Raw genomic sequence first — 16,165 nt, forward strand, 5'->3', positions numbered from 1 at the left:
GAGCATATAAAGGAGAACTCAAATGAAGATTGAATAAGAAAGGGATAGAAAGAAGGGAAAGAATGGGAAGAGGATCTGAGCAAAAGAGACAGTACATGTCAATGTAATGACAACTAAAACATACCTTGGTAAAGGGCATACATGAGGATGGGAGTGGTGACAGCACAAGAAGACGATGGCATAGCAGGCGGAACATGATGCAACGGTGACAGGGTATATTGTCAAAAAAATCTGACTGGACAAGGACAGGGAAGAAACCTGTAATGAGAAAAAATATAATAAAGTTCAGTACAAAGACAGAACAAAGCTGGAACTCAACAAGAGTAATACCATTGAAATACATGTAACCACCAATAAGATAGAAGAAGACAGCAATGTCTCATATGGTGAATATATATTATTAACTCTTAGAAGGAGTATCAGAGGAAAAACATTTTAGGAAATGCTTACGGTCTGCAGGATTTTCATAGGTGGAAGTCTTATCTTGGATGGTGACCTTAAAAAAGCATGGATGAAGCAGACCATATCTAGCACCCATGGATCGCAGTTATGGATAAAGGTGAAGGAATTCCCTTCTTCTGGTAGCTGTAGCTCTGGAAACACAAAGGGCCTCATGTAGGTAGCGAAATACCGGTCGGTAACGGCCTATTTTCGGTAAATATGCCGTTACCGACCGGTATACAGACAAGTGAGATGTAGGAGTCCAAAAACCACTTTTCGGTAAATATGAGGCGGTAAATACCGATTCATAGTTACCGAATTCTAAAATACCGATTCATACTTACCGAATACAGAATTAACGAATCGGTAAACATGAAGTGGTAAATATGAAGTGGTAAAAATTTAAAATGACATGTAGGAGCAGTCGGTAATTAAGAAATCCATTAAAATCGGTAATTAAGAGTCGGTAATTAACACGGACTAAAAGCAGGTGGTAACCATCAACAATGGATAAAAGCAAACCCAAAATTCAACAGCGTGGACAACATGGCCGCTATGTACGTCATTGCAAGGCGCCTACGTCTACAGGCAGCAGGACTGAGGGTGTGGCGACGGGAGGAACAAATCTACAGACAGCGCATCACACTATTCCAGCTGACTGATGCAGAGATACATGAGAGGTACAGGCTACACCCCGAAACCATCATGGACTTAATCAGGGACCTACACCCACTCCTGGACCAGCCAGTTAGAAGGGCGCACGCCATACCCCCACATGTGCAGGTGCTCTGCAGCCTACATCTGTTGGCATCCGGCAGTTATCAGGTGGTGATAGCTGCGGTGGGTGGGGTATCCCAAAGTTGCCTGTCCCGTTTCTTCAGGAAGTTCCTGGATGCCATGATGCAGAGAATGCACCACTACATAAGCTTCCCGAACTCACAGGCTGCACTGCAGAAAACAAAAACTGACTTTTATCACATGGCACAGTTCCCCCATGTCCTCGGCTGTATTGATGGTACCCACATCCCAATCTGTCCACCAGCAGATACAGAGCACATCTACAGGAACAGGAAGTCCACCCACTCCATCAACGTGCAGGTGATCTGTGATGCAGGGAACATCATCACAGATATTGTTGCAAAGTTTCCTGGGAGCACCCACGACTCTTACATCTTCCAGAATAGTGGGATTTACACACGACTGAGTGCCGGAGAATTCGGAGAGGGATACCTGCTAGGTAAGTAACAGTGACGCCCCTTGAAACATGCAAACATAGTGTATAGAGGCATGTTACTGATGGTTCCCTTTCACCCATCCAGGCGACAGTGCATATGCATGCCGGTCATTCATCCTCACTCCCTACCTACACCCAGCTACCCAGAGTGAGAGACGATACAACGTGGCACACAAAACAACACGCAATGTGGTGGAGCGCACGTTTGGACTACTGAAGAGCAGGTTCCGCTGCCTGCACAAGAGCGGAGGCGCACGCCAGTACAAACCCATCACCTGCTGCAAGATCATTGCCACTTGTGCAATGCTGCACAACCTTGCCACGAAAAAAGGTACAGATGTGGAACTAACATATTTTGAGGACAACGAGGATGAGTCAGGCCAGCCAGAGGGCAACGCAGCTAGAGTGCCAACTGCAATCGATGGGAGAGAGAGACGGGCAGAGATCACATCCAACTATTTCTGAGTAAGTAAGGGGACACAGCGAGTTGTGAGCAGTCATGACGTAGTTTAATGTGGCACCACGCCATGAACACATGATCAGGCCAATCTGGCAATATATCATCTATACAAGGAGTATGTCCAGGGTTACGTCACCCATTGTGAAGTGGCTAGGCAGGGCGACATCAATGTTTGCGCATACGCGCTGCAGTGGTGGATTGCACGGCCTGTGCATCCTCACTAGAGCCAACCCCAAGCCGCCTGCTGCTCCTGCGTGTTTCTGGGACGGGGGGTGTGATGCTGCTGGTGGTGTCGATGCTCTCTGCAGGATCCCCTGCAGCAGTTGTCGACGCCTGACTCGTCAATAGCACCCCTAGTGCACTTGTCACCTGCACCATCCCCCGAGACAGGTCGCTGCAGCACTGTGTTAGGCCCTCCTGCATCGTCACAGAGCGCCGGCACAGTAGGGAAGTGGCAGTTGCCAGACGGTTGAGTGCCCTGCTGGTAGTGTCCCTTCTCTGGCGTTCCCGGCGCCGTGCTTCGATGTCAGCATCTAATTTGCTGCACAACTGCTGGATAGACTGGGACATGTCCCGAATGCCCGCAGCTATGCCGCCAATGTTTGTGTCCATGTTGACTATGCTTGTCTTCATCACCCGCATGTGCCTCTGGACTGACATGACTGCCTTTGATTGCAGGCGCTGTTGCTTTAACATTTGGCCCTCGAGCCCCAAGAAGACACCATGGCCGTCAGTGGGTGCTGGTGGACTCTGGACACGCGACCTGCGGCGCCCTCTTGTTTCCGTCTGTGCTGCCTGTGAGGTGTGGGGCACAGTGGCATGGCTCCCTTCCTGGGGCCCGGTGCGGTCTTCAGGGCCCATGCTGTCGTCTGACGAGGTGTCCAAGGCTCGTAGCCTGGCTGCTGGACGCCTCCTCTGTCTCACGCATGCAAGCGGAGATGTGGCCGGTGAATCGAACATGAGTGGCGAGGCTGGCTCTGGTGGTGGTGATGCTGGCTCACGGTGAGGTGATGCTGGCTCTGTGTGCGGCGATGCTGGCTGTGTTGGTGGTGCGGCTGCCAGTGGGCCTGCTCCCCGGTCTGTACTTGTGCTGGCTGGAGGTGTTTGATGTTGCCGTGGTGCCGTCTCTCCTGCAGCATGCCCTGTCCTGCATGATGTCACATCTGTGGACAGAAATACAACATTGGCTCAGTGTCCCCGAAGGGCTGCATTGCAAGCGGCACAATAAATAATTTCACATTCCAACATGTCCCCTGTCTCCTTGTGCCTCGAGTGCGTGACATGCCTTGTTGCCCTGTAACATTTACGTCATGGTTAGTGTTGCCCTGACTACATCTCCCGAAATGCATTGCCTGTCTGCACTGACACGTGTGGACTGCAGTGTGATTCTCGTTTCACATTTGGGGGATGTGGGATGGGGTAGGGGGGGATACATTGCTGTGCTTTCGTCTTACCTTGGTGTGTTGCGGCTCTGGCAGAGCTGTCGGCGTCCCCAAGACCCACGACGCTCTCTTGCTCGATTGTGGCCGCCACCAGCTCCTCCAGTTCGGTGAGGGCAGGTGCCCTGTTGGTTCCACCTCCGGTCTGGCTGGCCTCCTTCTGGATGTCGCCCATCTTCCTCTTGGTTACAATCCTCAGGTCATACCAGCGCTTTTTGAGGACCTCAATGTCCCTGTGGGTCACTCCCACAGCATTGACCTGCGCCTGGATGGCCAGCCATATGTTGCGCTTTTCCACCTCAGGCACTTGCAGGGATTGCCTGCCGAACAGCTTCTGGTGCTGCTTCACGACCTCCTCCACCAGCACCTGGAGTTCCTTGGGGCTAAATTTCAGCTTCCTCCTCCTTTCCCCTCCGTCTTTCTGTGTTCTCTGGCTGGACATGCTGTTCGTTTACCCGCTCGCACATGCAACTGCTCCCTGCCTCTCCTCTGCACTCCAAGCCTCTCCAGGGTCGGCTAATTATGTCCACCTGCCTGGGTGTGGCCACTTCGGCTAATTGAGTACACCTGCCTGGGTGTGGGCAGTTCCAGGTTGGGTGGGCTGTCGTTGCACTGGATTCGCTGTTTCGTCAAGTCATGTGATTTTCTTTACCGACTCCGTACATACCGAATCGGTATTTTCCGAATCGGTAACTACCACCTCGGTATTTTGCGATTCGGTAACTTCCACCTCGGTATTTTCCGATTCGGTAAATACCACCTCGGTATTTACCGATTCGGTGAATTCCGATTCGTGATTACCGAATGTTACCGAATCGGTAACTGTTACCGAATTTTTACCTACATATAACTTACCGATTCTAATTTACCGATTCGGTACGGCTCGGTATTTTAGAACCGGTAAAATTTATTTACCTACATGAGGCCCTCAGTGAGGAAGAGTTTATTTCCTGAACAAAACAATTGTTTTTTCGATTTTGCAGCATCAAGGATTTTCAGAAGGTTCATGAATTCCAGAAATAAATGAAGAACTCCACTTGGTTTAGGCCGATGTGCCGTGTGAAGATGTGGACAAAGCTGATGTACACGATGAATATTAATGACTGTGGAAGATGGTAAGTCCACTAGTTGAGATAAAAAAAAAGATGAGAAGTTACTGGATTCGTGCCTTCAATGCCTTCCGGAACACCATAAAGGCAAAGATTGTTCTTCCTAGTTCTATTGTACAAATCTTCTGTCTGAAGTTTTAGTTGCGCCAACTCCTTCTCTAACTAAGTGATTTTATGAGTGTCATCCTGAACGTTGCTAATATTTTGTTCCATCATTGATATTTGCACTTCAATATTAGACCATTTGTCATCCGAGTGCTGCATGTGAGCATTCGTTTCAGTAGCGGCCCGTGGAGGGAGTTCCGTGGGGAGGGGAGGCAGGGCGGGAGAGGGGCAGGTTGGGGGGTAGTAAACACCGAAATATGAAAGAACCAAGGTAAGTAAACAATTAAATAGCGCACGCACGAAATTCATTTTATTTATTTAATTGTTTACTTACCTCCGTTCATCCATATTCTGGGGTTTACTACCCCCCCTTCCTCTCCCCCGCCCCGCCTCACCGCCCCACGGAACTCCCTCCACCGACCGCTACTATTTGTTTCTTCTACAAAGGGACGTATTGCTCTGATTTCATCAAGCAAGAGTTCCAATGAACTCGGTTCAACCGAGTCCCAAGATGAATCCAATCCTTCCTGGTTTGAAGTGTTGGCCAGCCAATCAGATCTCAGCACAAGATCGGGAGGGGTCGCAGAGCCTTCACATCATTATATATGCATATTTGGATTTAGGTTAATAGCTCTAAAACTACTGGACGGATTTACAACAAATCACAAAAAGGCACTTCCCTGGACCAATATCTACCTTTCTGCCGAATTTAGTGTAATTCCGTTCAGCAGTTCAGGCTGTAGCCATGTCTAAAGTTCCTATGGGAATTAACATGGGGAAAACGCGTTTTGGGAGCCCCCCTTTTTCTCGGCACCCGCTTGACGTAGCACCCCAAAACTTTCAGGATAGAAGCTGAAGTGAGCTTCATATTAGTTTTGAACATTTTGCGAGGATTCGTCAAACAAAGCCAAAGTTATTGGCAAAGGAAAATCGCTCTTCCTATGGAAACTAGGTCTTAACTATCGCTACACACACAGACATATATATATGTTACCTATCGGTAGTCACCAGTAGGTAGTTATAGCTAGGACCTAATTCCCCATAGACAAATCGCTTTTTGTTTTGCTAATAACTTTGGTGCCTTTTAAGGAATCTTCAGAAAATTTTCAAAACTAGTACGCCAAACACTTCAACTGCTGTCAAGAGTTTAGGGATGATTTGTCAAGCAGGGGCCGAGAAGAAAGAGGGGGGGGGGGGGGTCCCAAAACATGCTTTACTCATGTAATTTCCCATAGGAATTTTAGACATGACTACAGCCCAAACTGATGGACGGAATTACACCAAATTCAGCAGAAAGCTAGCTCTTGGTGCAGAAAGGGACCTATTTGTGATTTGGCATAAATCCATTCAGTACTTATGCTGTTATTAAAGAAAAAAGAAAAATGTATATCTAGGGCCGCAAATCCTCCGCTGATCTGACATATCTCATGCTGATGTCTGATTGGCTGCCAACACTTAAACGAGGAAGTGTTGGCAGCCATCTTAGGACTCGGATTCAGACGAGTCCCAAGAAAGAACGTAAAAAAAGACAAAGGGGCAGGGTAGTAATACCCTGACCCCCTGGGACTCGTAGTCGGGTCCCAATCCGCCGGGGGCAAAAAAAGTTTTGTTTTTTTAGTCTTGCTGCGGAATCGTGGTGAATCCATGAATCCACAGCAGAAATAGAGAAAAAAACAACCGTGGGCTCCCTCACATGTTTGGTATTTGTATATATATATATATATATATATATATATATATATATATATATATATTTCATTGTTAAAAAGTAGTAAGAAGTGGAAGAGGCCAGGTAGAACTGACCATGACAGAGCCACCTCGCGTTGCCACAAGTTCAAAGGTTAAAGACTATTGATTGTAATAAAAGCTCCTCCCCTTATCTCCTGTGAAAGACAGATCTTGATGCCTGAAACCTGTGCGCATAATGAAGCACAGTCGAGAGCACCTCTCCAGGCAGAAAATGTCTATGAAATCAGCTCCATTAAGCTTCGATATTATTTAATGTAGGGAAAGAAGTTATTATTTTCATTGCCATATACATATGCTATATATATATATAATCAGCGATGTCTGGTTTATCTTCCCTGTGCCGAGAAATAAAACGCTGATAGCAGCATAGATTAACACCAACAGAAAATAATGGCTCAACCTCCCCAGCGAAACAGGAGAGACAGCTGAGCCTGCGTTGCAGCCAGGAGGTGATTATGGAGAGGCGAGCAGCGCCTGCGAGCGGAGGGAATGGCAGAGGGTAATTGTTAAGAGCACCTCCTAATGAGAGAAATTAACGAAATGCGCGAAAGTGGCTCTTTAGGGAATTGGGCCTCACCTGCTTGGCTTTCGAGGAACATAATAGTCTGTTTATGTTGTCGTATGTCCCGAGCAGTCTGTCATTTCCCGTGCTCGGAGTCCGAGAGAGATCAGAGCGACTCGTAACTGAGCTTGGTGAAAGAATAAAAGTGAAGGATGCGGTGAATGTGTTATGTGTGTGTCTTTCAGAGTTAAGTCTGATTCCTGGGCATGCCAAGGCCGCGAGACTGCGCGCGCCCTCCCCTCGGCTCCTTTGCTCTGACCTAAGCCTCGTTTCTCAGTTCATCTCTCTAAGCCTGCTGTGTCCTACCTTGAACACCGTTTGGCTTCAGCCACGCAGGCTTTTGCATTCTCAAGCCGTCCTCCAGCAGGGGCTGCTGCCAAACTACAATGGTAGGGCAGTTCAGGGGCAAATAATAAAAAAAACACACACACTTACCTGCTTCTTGCGCTGCCTCCCTCTGCCTTTTTTCAGTGAGTCACCAGCAGGGGCGCAACTAGGTCTTAACTTGGGGTGGGTGCAGGGGGGGCTAACAAGGCAAACAAAGGGGCGTGGTTAACATGTTAATCAATAGGGGCGGGGCTAACATGGCAGACAATGAGGCTTGGGTAATGCTCAGGCCAAGCTGAGAAAAATAAGTGGCAAATTCTGCATTCGAGACTGGACAACAATCAGTTTTATGAGAATTAAATTGGAGAACAGAGGGTAATGTGAACAATTTATATAACAACAGACAAGGGATTTGTTCATCTTGCAATAAAGTGTCACTCAAATACATTATATTGTCTTACAACGATATTATGTAGACGGTTAAAATTGCACCCTTTTTTCTAATGGAATGCCCATGAAACTGGGTCAAAAGAGCCCAGAACAACATGCTACTCTCTGAAAAACCTAGACTGTTCACAGATATAATTCACACAAAAAAAGGTGTCTCTGTCCACCCCCAAAGACACAGAAGGAATTTCAGATTTTGCATTGTGTCCATTTGCAGTGTTACAAACTATAGCACCAACAAACATTAATTTATTGGCAGTCCAGACATTAAAGCATGGTGCTTTAATGTATAGGCAGTGGAAGTAGGGGTGGGTGGGGTGCTGTGCACCAGCACCCCCATAATAACCATGCTGGAATTCAGAGGGTGCATGAGAAATAATAAAGCATTTACATTTTGATAATATGTTACATTTGCTGTTCTTCAAAAGACAGGTCAAATGCCAGGCTGCGAAAAACACAGAACTTGGGGGCATATCAGCAAGGCGAGGCGATAGAATTATCGTCACTTTTGCGGCCGTTTTCGGCCGAAAAGCGGCGATAATTTTATCGCCTAATTAGCAAGCTCACGCTAACGCGTGAAAACTTGCGTTAGCGTAGGAATTTCTAACGCCCAGCTTTGCATCTCTAATGAGATGCAAAGTGGGCGTTCCTGACCTGACATGACAGGAGAAATGTCACTAAGCGACATTTCTCCTATCATCAAGCCCCACGCTATGAAGCATAGCGGTAAGAAAAGTAGCGATAACCCCTGTTATCGCTACTTTCCTTACGCCTGCTTCAGGACTGACTTAGCCATGATATCCTATGGAAGGTGGATATCATGGCTAAGTTTGTGAGTCCCTATCATCAAGCTAACGCCACATTGTGTGAGATTATCGCTGGGTTTCCAGCGATAATCTCACGTTAGGCAGTTAGCGTGAGGAATTTTATCGCTTTTGAGATCAGCGTTGCTGATAGCACGCTATCTCAGCGATAAAAATCCACGCTAGCCGGCGATAATTATCCTAGCGCTAAGAGCGCTTAGCGATAATTATCGCCGGTTGTTGCTGATATGCCCCTTGGTCATTATATCCCTGTCAAAGTTCCAATCCTCACCTCTTCAGCTGGTGCAGCTCCTATTGTAATTGCATTTATATAGCGCTCACTAACCCTGACGAGGCGATTAAGCGCTTTTTCGGTGAGTAGCACACTACTCTGGAACCCATAGAGGATCAGTGGTGAATTAGTATAGTGAAATTTGAAAGTAATTTGAGTGGTGGGCATGAGCGTCTGTTATTTGGATTGAGAAGGATAGTGGAGGGATAGAAGAGGGAAAAGGATCGCATTTATATAGCACTTACTATTCCATACGAGATGTTGAAGCTCTTTTTGGCGAGTAGCACGCTACTCTGGAACCCAAACAGGACTAGTGGGGAACTGGTATAGGGAAATACGAAATTAACCTGAGTGGAGGACATGTTAGTCTGTTATTTGTATTGAAAAGGGATAGTGGAGGGATAGAAGAAGGAAGGGTCTAGAATGTGTTTTTTGGGGGCGGGGTTCATAGCAGTAGGAGAGGGTTTGGGATGGAGGGGGAAGAGTCAGAGGGAAGGGTTTAGAAAGGCTTGTTTGGGAGATCTGAATAGTAAAAGAGGTATGAGATGATAGAAGGAGGGGTAGAGGAGGGAAGAGTATGGGGGTTTAGGATGAATGAAAGAGTGGAGACAGAGAATATACTGATAGAGGTATAGGGTTAGAAATAGGGCAGTGCATTGGAGAGAGTAGTAGAGTGAGGCTTGAGATGAGTCAGAGTGGAAGTAGAGAATATATTGCAAGAGATATATGGTGAGATCTAGGGTAGTGCAAAGTAATAAATATAAAGATACATAAGTACATGAAAGGTATCTAAATGCATAAGGAAGGTAATCTATGTAGAATAAAGTTGCATTTAATAAACTAAGACTTTCAAGTGTTTTTGTACTTGTGTGTTTGTGTTAGATCATTCCATACCATTACAGACCACTATCCCACCTGAGATAAAGGAAAAAGCGAAAAACCTGTATTTTCACACTATAATCCCTTCCATCAAGCTGAATCTGTTATCAGTTTCATATCTATAGCACCAAGAGGCACTTAGCGTACACGTTTAACAAATGGCCAAATAATACTAAAGAATGAAGAAAATAACAAAATGAGACCACACCAAAGCCAAATTGTGTACTAAACGAAATATGAAATGAACCTAAGAAAAAGTAATTATCCTAGGCTAGACCCATGGCCTGGGAACAAGCCTGGTGTTATATATCAGCTTCACACATTGGGCCTGGCTTCAGACGGAGGAAATTCTTACAAAGAACTGCCGGTTACTTGCAAGAGGCATCTTAAAATGTGTATTATGATGGTGTAACAATTGAATTACAGCACAGTGAATGTTTAAGATTGGCAGGTTTTATCAGTCTTTATTGAGATAGAGGGTGAATTGAAGAAAAACTTGAAAATAAACTAAAAATCCACAAATAAACTTACGAAACTGTCTGCAATACACATACTACCAATCCAAACTTAGGACATGGTAGACATATTCGGCCATCATCTGTTGTTACAGTCCTGCAGACTACTTTAGAAAGGCCAACCTACCCCTTGACTGGATGTATTAGAAATGGGCCCCATCTGCTTCAAACAACATCAGAGACAGGGACCCCACCCACCCGTGGCACCACCGGCCGGGGCCACTCAGCAGATAAAGGGGCTTGTTCTGCTTCACATCAGCATCTCATCTCTTGCAAGGACATGCCAGGGGCACTACTGCCTCAAGGCCACTTGCTGAAAATGAGGCTGCGATCTGCTTCGCAACAGCATCACTTGCAAGTACCACCCGTCCATAGTACGCTGTCCGTTCCACTCAGCAGACACGGGGGCAGGTATCTGTGGCATCACTGCCCCAAGCCCACACAGCTGAAATGAGGCCTAGCACGCGCCCCTGACCACCACTTCCATCACACTTGTGGTGTAAGGTGAGGACACACCAGGTGTCGCACAACTTCATAGCCATCATTCTCAACACAGGATCTCTGCTCTCACTTCAGCATGTTACCCTACAGCCCACCGCGGAGTGCAGAAACCGAATCCAAGCCCCTACATCCATCGATGAACAAGCATTGTGGAGAACCAGGGTCTAACATGTTATTTACAACCAAGTAACGCTATTCAGTGGCAAGATTTGTTAAAAATGATAAAAACGGATTGATCATAGAACGGACCAGTCAAGCATTACATTAAAGAGTTGCTTTCAGCTCGGCTGCTACCGCCTTCCTATTTAAAGATGGGCCACTGTTGCCAGCTTCTGGCGACAGCGCCTCCCCAGGCACCAACTGTAGGTGCTTCCATGCTTCCTACCTCAATGTGTCACTTTCATAGCCAGCACGAGCACTGCCACCAGTGCCAAAACCCACTAGGAGCTATATCCGTGCTTACTCACATTCACAGCTCCTCTCCACCCCAACAACCACTTCCAACCACTAAAGGGGCCATAGGACGCAATGAGCAGCACTATTGCGCGCCCCTATTCACTGTGTTCAGTCAGGAAACTGATAATGCGTGTAAACCTGGAATGTACTGTGCGCACAGCAGCGGGTCACACGAAGGCCAGTACAGTACCCACAGGAAGCGCGTGTGGTGCGCTTGACACAGCCCTCTAACAATTACCATTGAAATGTGTCTCCTCCCCTCGTGCAGATCTGCGGATTGAGTGCGTGCTGCATCAATCTCATGTGTAGCCTACGCATCACAAGCTTGATTCCCTGCACAGCCACTCAACTTTTTGTTCTCCCAACAACAAAACGAATCTAACAACGCTCCACATACAGACTGGATACAAGTAAGGGCAGCTCCTGAGAAAAAATCAGTTGAGGTGCTCCTTGAAAAAGTGCGCCAAAAATGCCCAGGGCAGGCGGGGCCTCACTTGAGAGGTCAGTCATGAAACTCAAGCTCACACAACAGGACTCTTGGCGCAGGGAGTGGGAAGATGTGCACAGCAGAGGTAAAGGGATGGCCAGTGCAGGTGACGCTTTTCCTTTATAAAGGAATTTCTGCTGGCGTCATATCCCCCTGCTGAGCACATCTTTACGCTCCATGCTGCACAGCACATCAAACGTGCTTAGGTGAAATCCCTGCTTCAGGCAAGGATATCACCTCAGTGGCACCCTTCTCAAAGAAAACAAAAGGTGGGGGGCAGGGAGGGTTGCTGAAACCTTCAGAGGCTGGCTGCCTCTGGCTGGTTCTGGGCCTCTCAGAAGGGGTCATTAAAATCCCATTCTCATATCCAAAAGCATCCGAGAATAAAAGTGGAGCCTTAATACAAATGAAAGTGGGGAAACGGTTTTCATACTTTTATTATTTTAGATCATTGTAAATCAGGAAAGTGAACCTTGGCAGCCCTGGCTGAAGATGACGTCGGGGGGGGGGGGGGGGGAGGCAGGGGGGGCTGAAGCCCGTTCAGCCCCATGGGTGTTGCGCGCTTGGTCACCAGTTATTTCACCAAACCCATATTTGATTTCCTTTCATCATCCTTTCAGACCGTGACACTTTATAACCACGGTGCACATTTTTTAACTCATCCATTCTTTGGCTGTTAATGAGCAATCTAGTAAAAGACAAAGTCCAAGTCGCCTTGCTCATTTGTGCATCACCAACAACCACCAACAGCGCTGATTCCAGAACCTGTATACGCTTTTATAAAAATCATGTAATGCACTGTTTAGCATCAGTACGAGAAGGATGCTTACATGAATGCCACGTGAACAATGCCACCACATCACAGCCTTATCATATCAAGAGAAACCTAGTCAGGTTCAGATTTTGCACACATAAAACCATAGAAATTCAGCAGTTACAGTTATACTTATCTGAAGAAACTATAACTCGTGCCCTCAGGTAACCATATCTCGAACCCCCACCGCGCAGTTTTCTCATCAATAATTTTATTGCAAATGTTGCAGTGATATTATCGATGATGTTATAGAAGATGTGGACAATCCGCTCCCATTAGTAAACTCTCTTGATTGTGAACCACCCCCAGGTCATGATGACTTTGGGCCAGTCCATGTTTTGCAATAAGCACTAGGCACTCTGGGACTCCTGGGCTCATATTAATAAGGGAAGCGTTGAAACTAGGGAGCTTATTTACAATCCCCTTGCGCCGCTGTATGTCACTTTTTCCCAGTGCTTCCCAGTGCTTGAAATGGAAAAATAAAAGTGCAGGTACTCTGTACCAGAGTACCTGCTTGTTTCTAAGAAGTGCCGGTACTCTGCAATTGAAAGTATTACATTTCTCTTGAGAAGTACAGGTACTCTCCCTCTCAAAATAAAAAAAAAGTGCCAGTACTCAGTACCGGACAGTACCCACCCATTTAAAGCACTGCTTTTCCCCATATTAAAAGTGACGCACTGGCGGCGCGAGAGGCTTGTAGATAACCCCCCTAGATGTGCCAAAATGCTTAATGCTACCGGCTTAAGATCAGCAGTGGCTGAAAGTCGCCCTGGTGACACGGGGCCAACCGAGAGAGCTCTGTGCTCTGGGCGTGGGATCTCTTTTGGGCAGAGACCAAGCATTGTTGTCCTTTTTCGTTCAGAAGCACGAGTTGTGCAACATCGCTTTGTTTTGCCAACTGAATTGCTTTTTCTAGTTCTTCCGGTCTGTTAGTCCCCCGGTGCAGCTATTTCAGCCTTGCACCAGGAGCTCTGGGTGGCACAAGGAAATGAGCTGGTGAACTTAGATCAGCAGAGGTGCCAGCATAGCTATAGTCAATTATGTCAAGATCTGCAGACACATTATTACATTTCTATGGAAGAAAAGGTCAAATCTGTGCGAAAAAAGCCCCAAGAAATATATGTTGGGGGACTTCCTTTGAGAAGTTTGGTACATATGTGCCAATGGGTGGTGCCATCCATGTTTAGGGTGACCAGACGTCCCAGATTTCCCCGGACAGTCCCGGTTTTGAGAGGTCAGTCCCTGTGTCCCAACCCTTTTAACAATTTTAAATACATGCCCCGGTTCTTAGAAGAAAGTGGAGTGAGCTTTGCAATTACTACACAGGCTCTCGCTTCCACATGTGCCTCTGTAGTATGAAGTAGAGGTAATGAACCCTGACACTGCTCTGCATCAGCCACATTCAAGCAGCACAGCTGGAGCTCAGCTGGACCCTCAACTCCTGGTCCCAGCAGAGGGGGCAGGGAGGAGATCCTGTGCCGTTAAGTGTTTTAAAATCAGTGGCACACATTGTCCGTGCATGTGTGTACATATCATATCTATGGACATGTAAAGCATGTAGAAGTAGAGGACTGAAAACATGTGTGTGTGTGCGTGCGTGCGTGCGTGCGTGCATGTGTGTGTGTACATATATATATATATATATATATATATATATATATATATATATATATATGGCCTTTCAGTCCTTCTTCTATGCTTGGCCTGTCCCTGTTTTGAATTTCAAACTCTGGTCACCCTATCCATCCAAGCATCACACAAACACACGAAGAATGATTATAGGGGATAAGCCACACCCATTCAGCAGGAGAATGGTAAAGGTGTGGTACGTAGCTGGCGGTGCACTCTGGAGTGCACTTTCACAAATATATTACGAAAGCATGGTGTGGTTTGCACAGTGTCATTTATAGACAGCATATTTTCCATTGAAATGGCCACAACATTTGCACTGACACGGTTTTACTGATAAAACTATACATATGACGCTCAAAATATGTGGAAATCGGGTTCCAGCAAATAGTTATCATATGCACAAAACCAGGTAAAGTGTCTTGAATTATCTGATCTGACTAAAATCTTTGTTTCTATCGCACTCAGAATTACAAAAAATGAGCTTCATTTGAGCTTTCCTGACTGCTATATTTTGAAATATGTGTACAGTTCATTTACAGGTATTTAAATGCTGTTGTTTGTTAGAAAATAAAACTGACATCCTGCAGCCTTTCCTTTTACACTCCCTGTATTGTATACTGACGGTACATAAATACCACCAAAATAGAACTCGGCCCTAAGTTCCTTCATGTAGAAAGGTGTTTGTTGCAAAAAAAACACTAGTTGAAGGTTACAATCATGAAATAGGGCAGATCCTTTGAAGGTATTTATGTGTTTTGTTTCAGACAGAATCGGGACGGATCTTATTGACCAATCAGAGGGCTTCAAATAGTAGATATGCAATGACATCTGCCCTACAGTAGGACAGAGTTTGCATGGAGTGTTCACTGAGACTAGATCGCGTGCTTGGTAGCCCTGGAGTGCGATACTGGGCACCTGAACAGCAATTCTAGGAATGCCAAAGGCAAAGTGCCCCAGGAAACCCGGAAGTACACTGCATCCTGTTTGTCAAGAAGGATGGATGAGGTCACCAGTTATGCAAGGCTGGGTGAGTGGCAGTGCCTGCAGGTGCACGAGGAGGTGAGATCTTGCAGGGTAATGCATGAGTGTGAACCTGATGAGTGCTGCGGAAGAATCCATCTCAAGTCTCAGGGGGAGGCAGGGCTTGCAAATCGTCTGTTTGCAGGGCGGCCAAGTGACCTACACATGGCGAGCAGGGAAAGAACCATCTATTTCCAAGGATCGTGGATGGTGCCTTCTGATGACAGACGATGGACTGCGATGCGGCCCAGAGTAATTACCAGTGACTGAGAGTAATTCAAGCATTCCATCCATCACTTGCTTGTAAACATGTCTGAGGACAGACAGCACCGCTGGCGACCCGAGGTCTAGGCAGCCTAGCTAGAAGTTAGTGTCAAGCCACCAGTGTGAGGAGAGTCCTCACAGACATCCTGGCGCCCAGACTGTTTACACAAGGCACAGCGATGCAAAGGACAAAGGGGAGAGGCCCAAACCTAAAGATTTCTAAATGGTAGTGAGGGTGGAATGCACTGAGGTTCCCTTGCTAGGACAACCAGCCCTGATGAGTGAGAGAGGCCACTGGGTGGAGCCCCACACCACTTCCCAGGGCACAGCTTTACTGCAGAGTTTGCCCTCTGCTAAGCAGTGGGCACATGCTTCCAGGAAAATGACTCTAGGCACGCCTGACAGCCGGTGGTCCTGCAGTGGATGGGGAAGAACCTCCCATTGCCTCACTTGTCCCCGCTAACAAATCTCTGGTTATAGGTTGTGACGAAGAGAGAATGTGGAAGACACTCCTGGGTTCCTGCTAGGGAGGATGCAGGTTGCCCCACTCCCAAAGCGAGCAACACAGGCATCAGTAAAATACCTTAGTGTGTCAGAAGCAAGAATGTATGAAATTTACTCTATATATC

At 46.7% G+C, this 16,165-nt stretch overlaps 1 protein-coding gene across 1 annotated transcript in view; it reads right to left on the reverse strand.

Moving 5' to 3' along the window:
- LOC146788991 (uncharacterized) overlaps window positions 1-16,165 on the reverse strand; it is a 144,483-nt gene that overhangs the window by 56,954 nt on the left and 71,364 nt on the right. The window contains exon 3 of the mRNA XM_085630579.1: window positions 125-258. Coding sequence (XP_085486705.1) covers window positions 125-258 — 134 coding nt within the window. The remainder of the gene's footprint in view (window positions 1-124; window positions 259-16,165) is intronic.

The sequence above is a fragment of the Triturus cristatus genome, chromosome 10 (genome assembly GCF_964204655.1).
Source record: "Triturus cristatus chromosome 10, aTriCri1.1, whole genome shotgun sequence".
In the NCBI taxonomy this organism is placed as follows: domain Eukaryota; kingdom Metazoa; phylum Chordata; class Amphibia; order Caudata; family Salamandridae; genus Triturus; species Triturus cristatus.